We start from the raw sequence: 19,337 nt of genomic DNA on the forward strand, positions 1-19,337 counted from the left end.
TTCAGTTTAATTTTATTCATGGATTTTTCAATTTATGCTTCTGAACAAATATTATCGTTGCATCTTTAATATCCTATACTATAAGATATCGATTTTAAATAGAATACTCAAGAATCAATGAAAACAATTTTGTTTCACAAAACAATATTATATATTCTTATTATAAAAACAGATACTAAAAAAAAACATTAAATTATATAAATTTCATTCAAACAAAGACACTAAAGTTTATTCTGTATGTAACACGGAGAGTACAGCTCTATTGCTCAAAGTACGTTTCATCCTTTCGTGGCCCAGTTTCTCCGCATAGGACAATGCGGTGTAGCCCAAGATATCCGCTAAATCTGTCCTCACGTTGTTACCGATTAAATATTGTACCACACCTTCTTGATTACAAAGTACCGCCTAAAAGAGACACAAGTTAAATCTTACTAAAAATAACTGAGAATGTTTAGAAGGATGGATCACGATGGCAATAAATGTAGGACAGTGTGGGAAACCACATACGCTACAAAAGTTTTTTCTTAATTCGACACGAACGAAGTCGCTGAAATAGCGAAGTAACCGTTGTCCATAGACATACGCAATTGCATATGCGTTGCCCACTCTCCTTTATCCTCTCATCTGGAAAGTCCACTTCCACTTCCCATCCTTTCCTTATAAAAAAAAGCGCGGAATTGCTTCCACTTGAGGCCTGCCTTCTGTGTGGTCGTGGTACATCACCGGGCGAGCCGGGACAATTCGTGCGAAGATGTTAAAGCGGGCTCTACCACTGTTAAAAAAAATGTTGACACATTATGGCAAGGATTAGATAGAGATTAAGAAACTCTTAGGTAAACCTAAAATGTCATTCACCATTCACTTCATTCAATCCATTCACTCACCTGATGCAAAGGCGTCTGTTTCAACTCATCGCAAGCGCCGAGATTCGCTCCCGCGATTCGTAACGACTCTAACATTTGAATGTTGCCGCTCCTCGCCGCTAGCGACATGAGCGCCATCACGACGTTCGAGTCAGCAGTGGTGAGGTGCGCGCCGCACTGCAGCAGCAGTTTTATTACTGACTCCTCGTCGTGCTTCACCGCAGTCAGGAGTGGGGACTCACCGCATCTAGAGATTGAACGTGGCAGGAAAATTTCAATTCTATTCTTGCGAACAACTGGTAAACTGTTACCTATATAGTGTTTTTAACCATAAAAATGCTGGTCAAAGATGTCCTGATATACTGTAAGCTGTAGGAAAACTGAGAAATAGTTTATTTCGTTTTTTTTTAATAGTGAAATATATTCCATGAGTTTTGTTAACTTTGTATTAATGAACATCTGACTAATATTAGAAATGCGAATATTTAGATGGATGGATGTTTGTTAGAAGGTATCTCCAGAACGGTAGAACGGATGTTCACGAAATTTGGTACAGGTCTAGAGCATAGTCTGGGAGAACACATATGCTACTCACTAAGATTTTTTTAATTCCGCGTAGACGTAGTCGCGGGCGACAACTAGTAGAGTATTATTAATCTCTTACTTCGTTTTCAAGTGAACGCTTGCTCCATTCTTTAAGAGATATTCAATTATTTCAATATTCCCTTTGATGACTGCCTGATGCAAGGCCGTCTTGCCATCCGAATCTTGTACGTTAACATCAGCTCCCATATCTAGAAAATTATAACTCAAGTTCTTTCATACGAGGTAACGTAAATCGTCGAAACTAATTAGTCGCGTCTGAAGTATCGCGTTGCTCGTACACACAACGTTGAATCGTCGACGCGAATCGTCTATTCGATCAGTGTTGGCATAGCGACTACATGTCAACTGTATAGATTTGTGCCGCCATCTTGAAAATTGCAGGGTTTTTTTACAAAGACCTCGAAAAACAGGTTGCGAGCGACTCTTTGGCGATGACAAATAGAAAAATCAACGACGCGATGTACGAAATTCTATGATATTGTATTGGGTTAGTCTTAACCACTAAAATCGAAAGGACACAAAGATTTTACTGCCTTGTGTTAAAGGTACTTGCCGCAAAATTTAATCGGTCACTAAGGGAAGATCGAGCGTCGGTGGCTCAGGTGTTAAGCACTTGACATACAATTTGCAGGTTGTGGGTTCGAATCCCACCAAGTAGCAATGCGTTTCTAGATTTTTAATTTACATTTTGTACTTTTAAACGACGGTTTTACGGTGATGGAAAACCGAGATGAACCTACACATATATGTAAAGAAATTCAAAGAAAGTATGAAGTCAACCCGCACTGGTCCAGCGTGGTTGACTATGGCCTAGTCACCCCTAACTTAGCTGGCTCGGAGCCCCTCACTGGGAACGTATAGTGAGCTGGTGAAGAGACGACCTTGATAATAGCTGTAAATGAATGTATCTTTTTAAAGACTTTACTCACCAAGTATCTTCTTTACTCCTCGGAAGTCGTTATGATCTATAGCATAGAAGAGAAGAGCACTAAACACCTTCTCGGTTACTTCTACCAATTTCCTTGGACATGTTATATTAAGGCTACTAGCAATTGCATCAATTAACGTATGGTCCTTTGAAAAAAAACGACAATAAAATACCCAATTTTTTTTTGTTCTATTAAAAAAAAAGTTTATATACCTCAATAGCTATGGTAGATGTATTTGTCAACTCTCCTCTTATATTCCTAGACATAAGCTGAAAGATAATATATTAATCAAATATACAAAAATGAACTTTATTAGAATGAAATACAGTCCAAAATCACCTCTGTCTTCTTTTGTAGGGTGAGCTCCGTTTTAGATAAAACGTAGGATAGTTTCGTCAGTGCCGCTTCTGGTGTCATATCGTAACCAGAAACAACACCACATTCTGATATCAACTGTAAATAAATAGCAATAGAGTTATTATTTAAATGCAGAATTATAGAAACATTCGTGGAGACTGGATTGAACTGGTTTCCTCCAAATAGCGTTGCCAGTTCGTGAAACCTAATAGCCGGACAACTAGCCAGTTTGGCCGGACATATAGGTAAAAATGCCGGACATTATTGAGAATTTACCTAGATTATAGACGCGCTCGGCCACTACTGTTTGAGAAATGTAAAAATCCTAACAAAACCCGGACAATCCGGACACCATTTGTTTTGGGCGGACACTCAATCAAAAAGTCCTATGTCCGGCTTTAGCCGTCTGGAAACTCTTCCTCCAGAATAGAATAGCGTTATGTACTAATCATTTTCTGTCTTTTTTAGTAAAATAAAGACCGGCAAATCATGAACGTTGCCCTTTGTAGTTTACCTAGCCAAATAAAACTTAGAAGAATTACATATAAATGTTGTGCTGTACTTTAGAAAATTGTTTGCTACTCTCTCATCGTTATCAACTGAATTTTGCTGAGTCTGAGTTACTGCATGATAAACTCACTCTTCCTGTCTCATAAAGAGACGAGACAGCACCAGTGTTGCACTGTGTTATATTAACAACAATAACACCACGATTCACCGCCTCTTTAATTTCTTCAAGCACGTCCTTTCTATTAGATGGAATATTACCAGCGCCGTAGCTCTCCAAAACCACACCTAGGATAGTAAAAAAGTAAATAAGAAGCCATTTATGTATGTTAAGGGTTTCGAAACCTATTTGTATTGCGTATATCGCCATCCCTTACGTTCTCTTTGAAAAAAACAGAGACAGCATGTGTCATGGCAAAAGAAAACAATTTTTTTTTGTGTACTCTATACATGGACGGGCTATAAACTGCGGTATTTTGTGCCTATTTGATTTTGGTTGCAGTTAGTAGGATTAGAACTAATGATATAGATAGAATTAACTGTAAGGATCTTCAACAAATTTGAGAATTTAACAAAAATATAATTTGTTAAAATTTGGTACTTTAATGGATTTAAACATTTATTACATACCCTCAATAGGAGCCTGACAAAATGCTCTGATAACTGACGCACTAATACTCGGGAATATCCGCAATAGTCCCACATTCTTGGACATCTTAGCGTGCAGCTGGAACTTGTCAATAACATTCGGCTTGAAGATCAACTTCTTGTTGACCACGAAATCAATACCCACTTCCACTAACGGTGGACAATTCGGGGAGTCGAAAGCGTAGAAATTATTTACAGATATCTTACGCGTTCTAGAAATAAAAAAAATATGTTACCGTACGATTCTTACTTCGGTCAGTTTGTATGTTGGCCATAGTCAACCACGCTGCCCAAGTGTGGATTGGTTGACTTTCACACATATCATTGAATTTCTTCTCAGAGATGTGCAGCATCACGATGTTTTCCTTCACCGTAACAACGTCGGATAAATGTAAATCGGAAATCGAACAACACATTGGTACATGGCGGGACTCGAACCCAGGACCAGCAGATTGCCTGAGATACCTTCAAACAAACATCCATCTAAACATTCGCATTTATAATATTAAGATATAGATTATGCGTACCTATTTCCCCTAAATAGCCTGCTGCCGAAGAATATTGTGACCTCTGGTATATTCAAGGTTCCTGCAATCATGAGGGATGACACAAAGTTGTCGGCGCCGTCGCTACGTGGCTCGAATATTGGGATCTACAAAAATATCCAAAGTTTTAATATTTATATTTCAAATTTCTTAGATTGTGGGATATCCGTAAATGGATAATCAAAAGAACAAGAAAAAGAAGATGTGAGACTGAGGATCATATATCACGAAAGGAAATAAGGAAAGCATTTGTCCGGCAGACTTTGGTAAAAACTGATAGGAAGAAAATTCGACACTATGCCGGTGTACTGGCAACACTAGCCTTACTAAAATGTCAACGTTTATGTCCCCTCACTTATCATTCTGACACTTAACTTTGTCACTTTCGCGTAACTTTAATTCGCGTCAAAGGATCCTAATTAATAATGTCTAAAATAATGTAGTCTTTTAACCGTTTCAATAGTGGTAGATGCCACCACAAACTTCTGTTGGAAGAATAGGTCGACTCAGTTCAGTACCACGACCACACAGAAGACAGGCGGCAAGTAGAAGCAATTCTACGTTGCATCTGATCAGTGTGCCGGAAGCTTAATTTAAGTTCTTTAACTTCCCACCCTTTGCTTATAAGAAAATGATGGGGAAAAGGAAAAGATGGGATGGGTGGTAGAGTATTTGATAGAAGTAAAGACGTATAGGAAGGGGAAACATTCTCTTTCTGTCTTGCGAATGTCTATAGGCAGCGATCGCTTTCCTATTTCAGCAAATCCATGGGGCCGTGTACTACCTAATATTTTGCGAAAATCTGAAATTTCTTAGTACTAATAGTTTGTTACTGTAACTTTAAATAAAAACAGACTTACCTGGGATCCTGTGAGCACCACGCATTTACCAATGTTCTCAAACATAAAGGAGAGAGCAGAGGCCGTGTACGACAACGTATCTGTTCCCTGTAGTACCACGAACCCGTCGTACATTGAGTAATTTTTCTAAAAAAACGTCCTGATTATTTCTATAATATTATAAAGCGGAACAGTTTGTTTGTTTAAACGCGCTTATCTCAGGAACTACTGGTCCGATTTGAAAAATTCTTTTTTGTTGGATAGGCCATTTGTAGAGGAAGATTATATAACATTACGGTGTGACCAATAGTATTTATAATTTCGCGTGGACGAAGTCGCGGGCGACAGCTAGTTATTTCTATATGTGAATGAGCTTGTCTATGAAGTTTCAATAGTATTAAGTTAAAACAGAAAAAATACATTGTCATATATGTTTCGTTGTTTTTTTCTCAAAATAAGTGAGTTTTATTTTATCTCTTAGACATTTGGTCCTTCGTGCCGGATTTGAAATAACGACCTACGGATCGGGTCCTGCATTTGTGGAATGTCTTTAGTGTTTTTTTTTATTATATTTTTGTTGAAGTCATGAGAATTAAGATATATAGATATAGAAAACAAGATGGATGGATAGATGTTTGTTAGAAAGTATCTCCGGAACGGCACAACCGATCTTGATGAAATTTGGCACTGGTATAGAACGTAGTCTGGAAGAAGACAATGCTACTTATAACGTTTTTTTTTTAATTAGGCGCGGACGAGTCGCGGTCAGCTATTTACCATAATATCTTGGGCAATTCGTATCCATTCCGCCTCAGTCATGTTGGAAGAATCCAATAACTCTTCATATTCCGTTATTTTGTACATCACTTTTAAGCAAGAATCCTTGGCGTCTGTAAAAATTAAAGGACTTAAGACGAATGGTCAAATATTTCAAATTAGGATCTAATTCTGTAAACCATGGATATATCCAATTTATTGATAACCATATTGTAATTACATAGGGTTGCCACCTTCGGTGTTGACCAAGATTCTACAAATTTGATGCATATTCATGCTACAGGTTTGATATTCAGATTATTATGTGTAAAATAAATTACTCGGCGTCTTTTTTTTTCCTCTGCTATAAAGATTATGGGACGATATATAAGATTAATTCACAAGAATTACGAAAAATAAACGACGTCGAGGTTTATTAATAGTCGATTTTTCAGGTCTACATATACTAAAATTTATCCCCTAATATACCATACCAATAAATTAAATTTTAACTTTTCTGTATACCAACCTGGTAACACCAAAAAGCTTGTGTCGTAATTATTCTCCGATAGCCTTTGTTTCCATGACGCATTGTCGTGCAGTTGCGGATATGTTCTTATCAGATTTTCGAACGCACCCTTTTGCGGTACCAATACTGGAAGAAAACAATAAAATAATCTTACTAATATTATAAATACAAATGTTCGGGCGGATAGATGAAGGGATGGATTTTTGTTAGAAGTTATCTCCAGAACAGCATGAATCTCGGTGAATACTTGGCACCGATTTAGGACATAGTCTAGAAGAACATAGCCTCTACATTTTTCTTCATTACCCTGCAGATGGCAGTCCCCTGGCGACATCCTTGTTATGTGTTTTTACAGTGGTAGCATCTTCGCAACATCTTCGCACGAATTGGGCCGGCTCGCCCGGTGAAATACCACGACCACACAGAAGACAGGTGTGAAATGAATGTGCATCCCGGAGGCCTAATTTAGTCCTCTTCCCCTTCCCACCCTTTTTCTTATAAGAAAAAGATGGGAAGTGGAAGTGGACTTTCCGGATGAGAGGATGCATGGAAAACGAAAATATTTTTTCTTTCTGTGCATCCTCTCGTGCGTCGATTAAAGGTAGGCAACGCATATTCAAATGCGTATGTCTATGGGCAACGGTCACTTCGCTATTTCAGCGATTTCAGGTGACCGCTCGCTCGTTTTTCACCTTTATGATATTAAAAAAAATGTAATTGAAGTTAACCTCAGTGTAAGCATTTATATAATCATTTGTTTAAATCGAATGTTACCAAATTTTGCCAACGTAATCTCTTCAGGTGTACCCATATCTATTAAGTTTGAATCATACGAGCAGGTGAGGGAATGAACTAATGAATGAAAACTTATCTCGAATTATTTTTCTTATTTATAATCTACGCTCTATCGAGCGTTGAACGTATAATATTATCATAAACGCATATTCGAATTGCACGCACTCAATTCGCTATAAAACTGCGCATTTCCATCCTGTACTTCCCTCAAACATCATATGATGAAAACTATTTCAACATATTAAGGTGATAGATAAATTAACTTTCTTTTGTCTTCTTTGAGGTTGTGTTAATTTAATTAACCTACTAGTATTAGTATCAAAGGTACGCGTCCATTAACCCACGCCGGACGCACTGCACGCATGGATTAAACGGATTCACTTTGCCTTTTGACGGCGCATATAGACGCACCTGTATATAAAATCATACAAAGCAAAGTAAAATCCGTTGCGGGCTGTCCGTGTGGTGCGTCCGGCGCGGGCTATTGGACGCATACCTTTATCCAAAATACAATTCACGTGATCCTGTAAACTATTGTTTAAATTTAATTAGTAGACATACGTGATCGAGTTTATGTACAGAGTAAACAAGCAACAGAGGCGTTGTCTTATTCAAACAAAACGTCATGTATGTATATCAGATAGGTCAGTCACGATAATCTATAACCGGATTATCGTAACACGAGTTAATTACTCTGCACACAACGGTATGCTGTGCAATTTCATTAAAATTGCACCAGATAAACGCAATTCGATTCGATTTTGTAATCCAGAGAGCTAAATGAATACGAAAGTTTATTTTATTTAATAACTGTCTCTTGCCCGTGACGCCTTTAACTCGGAATTAAAAAAAAAGTTAACAAGAATTTATGTGTTTTTTATCAACACCATTTTAGCGATATATATGGAGCCATATCTGGAGATACTTTCTAACAAACTTCCATCCATTTCCTAGCGCCCATAGACGTTTGAACACCAGAGGCACCGCAGATGCCTTAATGATGTTTAAGAAAAATAAAGTAGTGCCCAAGTCGTAGTAATTTAGAAACACACAATAATGTTTTGATCCATCCATCTTACTAATATTATAAATGCGAATGTTTGGATGGATGGATTGAAGGTATCTCCGGAACTGCTGCAAAGATCTTACTGAAATTTGGCAAAGATGTATAAACATATAAGCTACTAAATAAGTTAAATTCCGTGCGGACGGAGTCGTGAGCGACAGCCTGTATAAACTTCCAGAACGATTGAGGTAATATTTTCACATCAATGTCTCTCATGACTTGAATATTGAATGCATTTTAAAGATTTTCATAAAGTAGAAGCGAGTGAGATGCATCATGGCATCAATTGTCAATTCATTATCTGTGCGTACCTTCGTAACCCGGAAGGTCAATTCAATTGATTGCTCTTCTTTTGCGTATAGCCCAGTGTTTGGAGTTCGTAACGCAGCGGGTGTTACAAACTTATGTTTGTGAATGAAATAAAAACATGACTAGATAAAAGACATCAATTATCATGAACTATAAATGACGCAAGATAAAACATAAGTTCAATAATACAGCTTATTGATGCTATTCCATGTTTTTAAACACGTGTTTTAAGACGATTTAAAAGTGCTCGTAATTTATTTTAAAAGCTTAAATAAATTTTGGGAAATAGTACTTATCTTTAATTGTTTATTTAGTTATTGTTGTGAAGATATTTTAAATTTAATAAATGTGAATTCTTTTAGTTCAATTTTTGTTGCTTATAAAGTGTTATTTTTGATATTTTCTAATCTAATTAAATGGTAAATTAAATTTATAAGCTCATCGTTACTTGTCAAAGAAAAATATCTTCTCTAAGCAAAAAACAATAATAGGTAGATTATAGAATTTTTACTTGAGTAAAGCAAGAGATCATGCTTGCTTTAATTCTGCGAATTCTTGGATATTACAGTTATCTGTTAAGCATTGAAATATCAAAAGATACTCACCACCTTTAGCATTTTTCACCATACCAATAGTTCCACCAGTATAAATAACCAGAACCCTTCTCTCCATCAAGTTTAAACTTTGTACAGAACTCATATTTCTGAGTTCCACAAAACTTCGAGGATTCTTAAATTTCCCGCTTACTTTAACATCGCCCACATATTCCGTTGAATCGTATTCATATTTGGTATTGTTTTTCAAAATAAAATGACCTAATGAACTGTCAAGGTTGTTGCATTCCGAAATACCGTTTGCTTCCATTTCTATTTTGATATAAACGTCAAAATAATGTCAAAATTTGATGCAAACTGTCTTCGGTGACGTGAAAAAAAGTTAAAATGTTTTGAAAGATTTATTTTTAATCTGTCGCAACGAGACGCAAGCGCGAGCGCGACATTGAACCGCTGACTGAAGCGATACGCGAGAGAGCCGAACTCTCGCATAGGGAAGCCCGACTATAGATCTATGTATGACGCAGACTGGCCAAATAAAATCTCTGAATAAAAACATAATTATTAAAGCATTTAAATTTTTGTTTAGTATGTAAAATAGTTATAAAACATGTTATAATAAATCTAACATTTCTTGATTTTCTACACAAAAATTTAAGAATTTCAAATATTTAGAAGAGATCAGAATCTAAAACTACCGTACTAATAGTACGTAGGTACATTATGTCATTGGGACTAGTTTTAAACTGATCACGGAAGAACTTAATAATCTTTTTGAATAAGTGATAATTAATTTGAGGCAATTCTATACTATTTATTATCTATATTTCCAAATAATTATAGAACACTTCCTGGAGTGGATCTCAAAACGTTAAATAGAAAGCGTACGATGTAACATGGAGACCTATCTAATATTAGCTGTAGCCCGCGACTGCGTCTGCGCGGATTTGAAAAAAAATAATAAGGCTATGTCTTTTTCCAGACTATGTTCTACATCTATGCCAAATTTCATCGAGATCCGTTGAGCTGTTCTGAAGATACCTTGAAACAAACACCTATCCATAACTCCAAACATTCGCATTTATAACATTGGTAAGATGTAAGATTAGTCGTGAAACGCCTTGATTATAACAAAAATGACGATCATTTCTTCTCATTGCTCAAGACTTACCGTTGCTAGTACGTTATTATACATTGTTTAGTTTTTTTTCACCTCTTACAATTCCACACACCGGGCTGATGACCACCTCTCCCTTGTAACGCTTCTGGTGATGGCAAGGTGATGAAAAGCTACTCACAATTAGAGCTCAATTCTGTGTCCTTCCACAAAAGACTGATGAGTCAATGAAAAACTTTTATGCGACTCAGTCACTAATCGAAGAAGTCCCCGTTTATTTGTTTGGATAGTACACATTCTCGGTACCTAAATAGTTATCAGTATTTAGTATACTTAATGTATACAACCTTTTCCCCTTTTTCTTATAAGGAAAGGATGGGAAGTGGAAGTGGACTTTCCGGATGAGAGGATGCATGGAAAGGGAAAATATTTTCTTTCTATGCATCCTCTCCTCCGTCGATTAAAGGTAGGCAACGCATATACAATTGCGTATGTCTATGGGCAACGGTCACATCGCTATTTCAGCGATTTCGGGATGCCGCTCGCTCGTTTGCCACCTTATGATATAAAAAAAACCCCTTAAAAATGTTATCTCTGAGTTTAAAATAACTCTCGTATAATTTACACTATCTTATTTAATGAACAACTATAATTGCTTATCAGACTAATAAAAACATCACAATTCCAAGGTGACTCATATTTAGATTAGTGTTTAAACTTTAATATCCAAGTACTTAGCACAGACGAGAACAAATTAAACGCGCAATGGCGGCTACGGTTGCATTTCTAAGCCATCTTCACCAGGACACTGTTTTTTAGGAGAATTTGGGAGGAACAAAGCAATTTTTCTGTAAGTGCAACACCGCGCAATTCCCTGACTGTACTTGGAGGTAGAAAGAAACAAAATTATTTATTTTCTTTTTTTTAATTATACCATTGTATCATACAGAATACATCGAATACAATCATCTAGACAAAAGAATCATCAGTTACCTTGTATTTAAGGTTATTTTCCACTAAACATTTTTAATTAAACAGGAAAGTTTACAAGCCTTTTCTGAGTATATAAGTCCAAACTAGCTTAACGGTTAATTTACGATAGAACTAAAGTCTGGCTGGCAACAATCATTATATCTACGTATTATCAGCCTTTCTTTAAAAGAGAAGGGTGTTGAATAAGGAAAATACTAGGAGATAGGTGACAAGTTGGGAAAGGAAATCGGAAATTGATAGGAAGAGGAAGGAAATAAGATGGGAGATAAATATGGAATAGGATTAAGGAAGGAAAGCTATTACTGTTTAGAAATCTACATTAAAGATTTTAAGTTTTAATATACTTCATATTATGTAAATACTTTAACTAAATATACATATATTTTATAACTAAAATAAAAAAAAAACAAAACATTGGCAAATGAAACAAATTGGGACACGTCACATCACTAAACTCGCTCATAGAACTATTCAGCACATACATTGAATGAGCAAGACAAATATATATTAGCCACTTTTTCTCAAAATAATGAGGCATAAGTATGAAAGAGACAGCATATGTTTTGCTACTTCGCGTTACTTTTGTCATTTAAACCATAGACTAGTTAGTAGTAGTAGAAGAGTAATTATTTTCGTGACTAAAATTAATCATAGGCAAATTAAGTATAATTATTTGAGATCATAAATATACTCAGTCATAATAAGGAGCCTTAGAACATTTATATAAACACAGTGAAAATTATATATTTTTTTAAACAACTATACTGAAATAAAATCAAACATTGGAGGTTGATTTTTAAATTGAGTGTCTCTAACTTTCTTTGGTCTACCAACTTTCCTTTTTTCTTGTGCCTGAAAATAACATTAAAGTAGATTAAATATAGTCTTGTTTTTTGTTACTAGTTGTATAAAAAAAAATTAAGTTTAATAAGCAAACAAATAAATACTGGCCGTTAAAAAAAGTTTCATTGCTATAAAATATAAAAATAATTTTAAAAAAAATCTTCTGTCATATTTTTGGTACTTATAATGAGGATATTTCCCCTTTATAAGAGAAAGGTAGCAAAAAGACAATAATTAGGACTCAAACAGTCAAATGGACAGTAGAAATTGCACATAGATATTAAAAGCTTACAAACCGCATGTATTTTCTTTTGTGCTAGCAAATTCGTCATCAACTTTTTAGGTAATCTTTCCAATGTAACTTGCAATGATGGCATCGATTTCTTTGGGAGATCATGCACAAGTTCAGTTTTAGGTAAATATTTCAGCGGATCCTGGATTGATGTATCTGGTTTAGGCATCTGAAAGATTAAAAAATATAAATATAAAAATGGGTTTTATAAGACATAAGATTTGTGTGACCCAGCGTAAATGAATATAGAGATTTGATGCAATGTAAACTTACTATAATACAGAATTATTATCTAATATAATAACAGCATAAAACATTTATTAAGACCTTTTCTTTCTCATTCAGATAACTAAGATCACAATGTTTATGTCAATCTGTTACTCATAGTTTGAAAATTATTTGAAAACTAGCCTGCTTGTGATTTTGCCCACACAGTTCCATATCTATGGCAATTTTTTTTGAGATAAAAGTTTACAAATTTTTTTCTTTCATAAAAACCATCTAACTAAGAATCAGCCATATTAGTCCGGCCATTCATGCATGATATTATGACCGAGGGATAGGGATTCATTTTTTATATAGATAAACAGAATTATGGTTATATTAAAAAGATTACTGTTACAAAGACTTCTTACCTCTTGCATTACTCTTATAGGACCTATTGCAGCATCTAATATAGCCTGTGGCAATCTTTCTATCAACACTTCCAGTGAAGGCATAACAGCTACTTGTTTTTTCATTTTCCTTGTTTTGTTTTCCCTATAAATCTGAAAATATGTTTTCTACATCCTTTCAATGTTAATATAAACAAAAATGCTTTTTAATAATAAAGGCGATATTGTATTGATGTATATTATATAATCAGTCCACAGGAATATTGATTGTTTCGTGATTTTATTGGTCAAAAAGTTAATAAATATAAGAAATAAAATTACCACACAAAACTTTACTTCGCAACGTAAACCACTGCACTATGTCGCTGCAAGAGATAACTAATAATTTTATATGTTTTTATTAGTGTTTGTAGATGTTTTTAGTTTATATTTTTATTGTATTATGAAGTTATGTTTCATCATATTTTAACTGATGTAACTGTGTTTAAAAGAAAACATTCGAGCAGAAATCTGTGCACAAATGAATTGCTAAGTACTCACAAAAACATCTACCCAATGCACTTAAATACGGCATTTTAATAATATACCCTAAACCTATTTAATAAAGCAACGACAATTTGAAATAAAACTCTCGCCTTACCTCCAGTTGGCAAACAAGACAAAAAATGTCAAATTCAATTCAATTATGAAATAGAATTGAAAAACAAAGACTGTAGAACAAAGATAAAGCGAAGTTTGTTTATGTTATCCAGAGATCCAGAGCATATAAAAATCATTAAAAATTGGTGTGTCTATATTTAAGATTGATTAATTTGACAATTCACTAGAGATGTAGTGAGTAAATTGGGCTATGAATATTATCGATTTTCCATGATTTTTCACGATTCATCATTTATTCTAATAGAATTTGCAATCGAAACTTTCGTAATAATGGTTTTTTGATTACAATATGAATTAAAATGTTTCTACCTATTTATTTAAAGAAAGAAACAATAAAGAAATAAAACGTTAAACTAAAAATTGAGGGTTGACAAATAAAAAAGAAATGTATTTGATGTTTTTTTTAGTTAATTTTGCGATACGTAGCCAAATAACTATAATAAATTAGAAAAGTGATAAAATCCCTAAATTGTGAAACTTATTTGTTCGATTTATTTTATTACAAGACCGATAGATTATAGATGTTCGTAATGCACGTACTGTCGACACTATGACCACCGTCCATTATCCACAAAAATAAGACTGTCTTAAGTTATGGCAGTCGGGAGATATGTGAACTAACAATCTTACGACCCATAAGATCCTTTTGAAACTAATCTTACTAATATAAAACTAATAGAAGGAATCTCCAGAACAACTGCTTGGATCTCCTGAAATTTGCCATAGATGTAGAACGTAGGATACTTATCAAGTTTTATTTTTATTTCCGAGCCGAAGGAGTCGCAGTCAACAGCTATTTATAAAAAGAAATGCAGATGAAGTTTGTAAGTCGTAATTTCTTTATGAACCCCCTAAAATAATAGAAAAGACGATGGCTTGAAATGAATGTTACCATATTTTTTTAATAGTATTATCTTTAACGATTAAAAAAAGCAACCAGTTTAATATACTTTAATTATTAACAATGTATATTTTAGTGTAGCTTTTAGTCAATAATTTGGAGTTTTCTTAATCTACTTTCGATTCTTTTCCTCGCTTCATCAGTAATCGGTTTCTGCGGCAGTGATGGCGGACCGACTTTTATTCCGGAAACAATTTCCATGCCTGCTTTCATTATGGGTACCCATGGACCTAGACACAACAAATTTAGGAATATAGGAATCCAATAAAACAAACCTTATTGGTGATACCAAGATAAAAAAGAAAAAAACAGACGAATTGATAACCTCCTTCTTTTTGCTTTCGGTTACAAATTTTGGCAGATATCTTATTTGATTCTTTTTGAATGAATGATTGTGATTATTTGAATTGCTTATGTCACATACTTTAAACAAGGCCAGTTTTAGCATATCCGGGGCCCTGGGCAAGATTTTTGCGGCCCCTTTTTTGGTGTCGAGAAAAACCTTCCAAAGATAAAGTTTCTTAGGGGACTGGCGCCTGCGACGCCTCTTATGCCCTTCGCCCTGGGCAGTCGCCCCACTTAACCGCCCAGGGCGTTGACCTTTTAAAACCTAATTAAATCCAACATTTCAATCTACCTTCAACTGTATGTGCTTCAATAGCCAAGCTGAGTGTCTCCTGTAAAGACCTAGCTCTTGCGACGTCGTTCCTTTCCACCGCGGCCAGTATATCCTGAGCTAATCTCGGGAACAAGTTCCAAGTGGTGCCGATACTGGACTTTATGCCCAATAAAGCTGCTGGCGCGATCAACTGTGGGTACGATAAATAATTGTAAATATCATAAAAAATGTTTTAAATATTTTTTTTATTAATTTAGGTTAATTCAAGTTAAGTAGATTTATTTACGAACAGCTCTTAAGGTACGCGTCCATTGGCCCGCGCCGGACGCACCGCATGCACAGATTAAACGGATTTGCTTTGTCTTTTGATGCGGCTGCACAGATAATGTTAGCAGCGATATGTCAAATCATACAAAGCAAACTAAAATCCATTGCGGGCTGGCGTCTGTCGCGGTACAACGGTCGCGTACCGCTACTATGAAAAGTTTATTTAAAATTTAACGGTTTTCTAATTTTCTATTGAATATAAAAAATATATATTATAGTTAAAGACAGACAGTTTCAAATTATTCTTACAGTATCAGCTCCTAGGAACATTTCCTGGTCATTCTTGAGAGCTCTCAAGACTTGAGCGCCTTCGCTTAAGTCGTTTGACGTGAATTTAATGCCCTTGAAATTAGGAATACGATTTGTTGCTTTTGTAACAAACGCTGGCATGTTGACTGTAGAAATAAGAAACACTTTTTTAATATATTAATTCCTTTTTACCATTTTTTCAATTGTTGTTTGTAAGGAACCCCCTTACCTCATAGGAAAAAAACGGAACCCTTATAGGATCACTTTGTTGTCCGTCACGATGTTTTCCTTCACCGTACGATGCAAACGTGAAGACATAAAAACTTTAATACAGTGTTTGTGTGCGTGAGTGTGTGTGTGGGTGTTTAAACGTCACTGTGACGTCACTTGCGTTATACTCACTTTCCACTTTACTCATGCTCGGTATATGGTAGTAAAGTACGGGCAGGTTGGGCGCAGCATTGGCCACCAACTCCACGTAATCCACCAAAGTGTCTACACTGTCCGGTTTGAAGTACAACTCAGGTAGAGTTAGAAGCGAATCTGCTCCTACTTTCTGGCAATATGAAGCCTAAAAACCACTATTTGTTAATTAAAAAAGACGACTTACGGATGGATTTTGAAACCAACATCTTTGTGTAAAAAATAATGTTTGAACAAAACAGTGATAACAATATTTAAACGGGATTTTGGTATCAGAAACCCACGGATAGTCATTGACTCTCAGGGGAAGAATACGGTATCGGAAGGTAAAAAAAAAACAGGATTATCTACGTAAGTAAATTTTGTAGGACTTAATTTCTAGGAATATGTTTAAGAATTATTACATATCATTTATTAAAAATTGCCTGCGCCAAACTTGACACCTGGCCGAGGGGCGCGGGGGCGACGTTTACTCAACTTGAAGCACTCACTCTTTCATTTCATTCATTCTCACATTCACGCACTCACGCGCACACTTGTCGCATCACCAGTGTACCTTTTCTAATTAAACGCGAATCTAACATTTCCAACAGTTTTTTTTTTTATTTTCTTGCTCTGTACGATATGAGCGGAAATTATATAATTGATAACACTATAATGTTAAACTTCAACTGATAAGAAATTGTTCTTGTGACCTTCAAATTCATCAACATCTTATATCAGGCAATATGCAAATATCTTATCGACTTTTAACCAACATACTTTTCATATTTATCCAAACTTTATGGAGACTCAGATCACACTAGAGGCTACTTTCAAGTATGAACGGGGCATTAAGTTGTTGACGTATATCCGAGCCTGCATAAAGTTTGAATCTTATAATACCGAAATTACTGCACTAGGGTACAAAGACAAAAAAAACGACCCAAAGTACACATGTTAGTTTTTCTAAACGATAGTCCTTACCAAATCCAATACGTCTGACAATGGGGCACCACCAACTTGCACTTGTATATGCAGATCAGTGGTCTTAGCTACCTTCACCCAGGCGTCTATTACTTTCTTCCTGTCTCCAACACTTAGAGACATATGCTCACCAGTTGTGCCACCAACTTAATAGAAAATTAAGTATTTTAGTACTAACATTACACTACTCTACATGGACAGGCTATATTAGTCCTCCGGAGGCCTAATTTAGTCCTCTTTCCCTTCCCACCCTTTTTCTTAGAAGGAAAGGATGGGAAGTGGAAGTGGACTTTCCGGATGAGAGGATGAATGGGAAGGGAAAATATTTTCTTTCTGTGCATCCTCTCCTCCGTCGATTAAAGGTAGGCAACGCATATGCGATTGCGTATGTCTATGGGCAACGGTCACTTCGCTATTTGAGCGATTTCAGGTGACCGCTCGCTCGTTTGCCACCTTATAATATAAAAAAAAACTCGGAAACGAGTCATGTTAGTACAATAAAATATTTAACTAAGTATCATAAAAATATTTTATTATTAAAAATATTGTCATATTTCAGCGATTTCGGGTGGCCGCTCGCTCGTTTGCCACCTTTTGATAATATATATATATATATATATATATATATATATATATATATATATATATATATATATATATATATGATGTTTGTTTGTAGGTAACCACAGAACGGCTGAACGGATCCGGACGAAATTTGGATTAGACGTAGAACATAGTCTGGAATAACATATAACCTACTAATTAAGTTTTTTTTTTAAATTCCGCGCGGACAGAATCGCGGGCGACAGTTAGTATTGCAATATACAAAGATTTTTAATGATTTAAGGTTTAGAATTTAGGTTCTGACGAAAAAAACAAAAAAAAATATTGACGACAAGTGAGTCTATGTGTGTAGGTTATGTTAGATTTATATAAAAAGGTTTTGTTAGGAATAATTTACCAAGGACAGATTTGATGCCAGTATTTGCTAAGTATTTAGCATATTCAGGTATCACTGAATAATTTATTGTGTGGTCATCATTAAGTGGTGTGAACACTGGTGGCATTAATCCTCGAGCGTTAAACATTACCTGAAAAAATAAAAAGTTTCATACTAATATTTATGCAAAGGATTATTTTGTTGGATGAAGGTTTGTTACTTTGTTAGCGACGCCAAAACGGTTAAGTCGATCTGGATGAAATTTTGCACAGATAATTAAAAACAAGAGACAACACACTATTCTTTTTTAATCCACGAATGTATAATTTTTTCAATCTCAGGTACTAAATAAATGAAATAGTTTTAATACAAATAAATTAACCTTACCATTTTCGTGAGTTATAAAGTTTCGAGACACACTAACAATCTGACGGTCGTCGTTGTTATGTCGTTCGAAAGCAATAGTAATGCTGATATGAAACTGTTATCTAATAATAAACGTAACAAATATAACATTGATAGCAACTGTATTTTAATAACAAAACAAAATATCTTTGTTTAAATATTTATAAAATACTAGCTGTCGCCTGCGACTCCCTTCGCGCGGTATTAAAAACAAACTGTATTTTTTAAAACTTTGTCAATGGTGGGTAATCTGAAAGGCGAATACTACGATTAGTTTATGAGCATAGGTAAACTTCAAATCAATATCAATTATATTCCAATTATTTATTTACTTGTATATTTACTTTGATCAATATAATCATAGGTTTTAAAACGACATGGATACAATTTACTGGTATTTTTGGCTTTAAAATTTCTTATATTTGTAGCTTTCTCTCATTGTTTTCTGTTTTTGGATCTTTTGGAAATAAATTAGTCATTACACTCTGGAGGATAACACTTTATCACTATATCACTATGTATATTACATGTATGCTTTTTTTAGTATACACCTAAATTGTAATTATCTCAAAACTATAATGTAGTTTGTAAACATATAAACAAACCCATTGTTATTGTACATTTGACAGAGGTCAATAGCTAGACAAGGGTCTAATGACAATTTTTTGACACTGACAGGAAGGCA

General features: G+C 35.0%; 3 protein-coding genes across 5 annotated transcripts; all 3 read right to left on the bottom strand.

Moving 5' to 3' along the window:
• Nucleotides 1–165: 165 nt before the first annotated feature.
• LOC106120357 (L-asparaginase 1) lies at nt 166–9,752 on the bottom strand. Its single transcript, XM_013315681.1, has 13 exons — nt 9,355–9,752; nt 6,580–6,705; nt 6,072–6,184; nt 5,316–5,441; nt 4,438–4,562; nt 3,893–4,122; nt 3,396–3,550; nt 2,738–2,851; nt 2,611–2,667; nt 2,399–2,543; nt 1,528–1,657; nt 885–1,110; nt 166–405 (listed from the first exon to the last, which is right to left on the bottom strand). Exons 1-13 carry the CDS (start codon nt 9,611–9,613, stop codon nt 229–231), a joined length of 1,983 nt encoding a protein of 660 aa, XP_013171135.1. The 5' UTR covers nt 9,614–9,752; the 3' UTR covers nt 166–228.
• A 1,595-nt stretch (nt 9,753–11,347) lies between these two features.
• On the bottom strand, nt 11,348–13,956 carry LOC106119970 (uncharacterized). 3 transcript variants are annotated; one of them, XM_013315110.1, is made up of 5 exons: nt 13,803–13,956; nt 13,484–13,527; nt 13,184–13,315; nt 12,553–12,717; nt 11,348–12,265 (listed from the first exon to the last, which is right to left on the bottom strand). In XM_013315110.1, the coding sequence occupies exons 3-5, from the start codon at nt 13,286–13,288 to the stop codon at nt 12,173–12,175; spliced, it is 363 nt and encodes a 120-aa protein (XP_013170564.1). In that variant the 5' UTR covers nt 13,289–13,315; nt 13,484–13,527; nt 13,803–13,956; the 3' UTR covers nt 11,348–12,172. The 3 variants fall into 3 exon arrangements, with proteins under 3 accessions (XP_013170564.1, XP_013170565.1, XP_013170563.1); XM_013315111.1 differs by lacking the exon at nt 13,484–13,527; XM_013315109.1 differs by lacking the exon at nt 13,803–13,956 and having other exon boundaries at nt 13,484–13,796.
• Nucleotides 13,957–14,757: 801 nt separating this feature from the next.
• LOC106120308 (N-acetylneuraminate lyase) lies at nt 14,758–18,740 on the bottom strand. The gene is made up of 7 exons (XM_013315620.1): nt 18,635–18,740; nt 18,269–18,398; nt 17,308–17,453; nt 16,321–16,489; nt 15,919–16,064; nt 15,361–15,532; nt 14,758–14,953 (listed from the first exon to the last, which is right to left on the bottom strand). The coding sequence occupies exons 1-7, from the start codon at nt 18,635–18,637 to the stop codon at nt 14,808–14,810; spliced, it is 912 nt and encodes a 303-aa protein (XP_013171074.1). The 5' UTR covers nt 18,638–18,740; the 3' UTR covers nt 14,758–14,807.
• Nucleotides 18,741–19,337: the final 597 nt, after the last annotated feature.

This window comes from Papilio xuthus, unplaced genomic scaffold (genome assembly GCF_000836235.2).
Source record: "Papilio xuthus unplaced genomic scaffold, Pxut_1.1 DF826961.1, whole genome shotgun sequence".
NCBI lineage: Eukaryota > Metazoa > Arthropoda > Insecta > Lepidoptera > Papilionidae > Papilio > Papilio xuthus.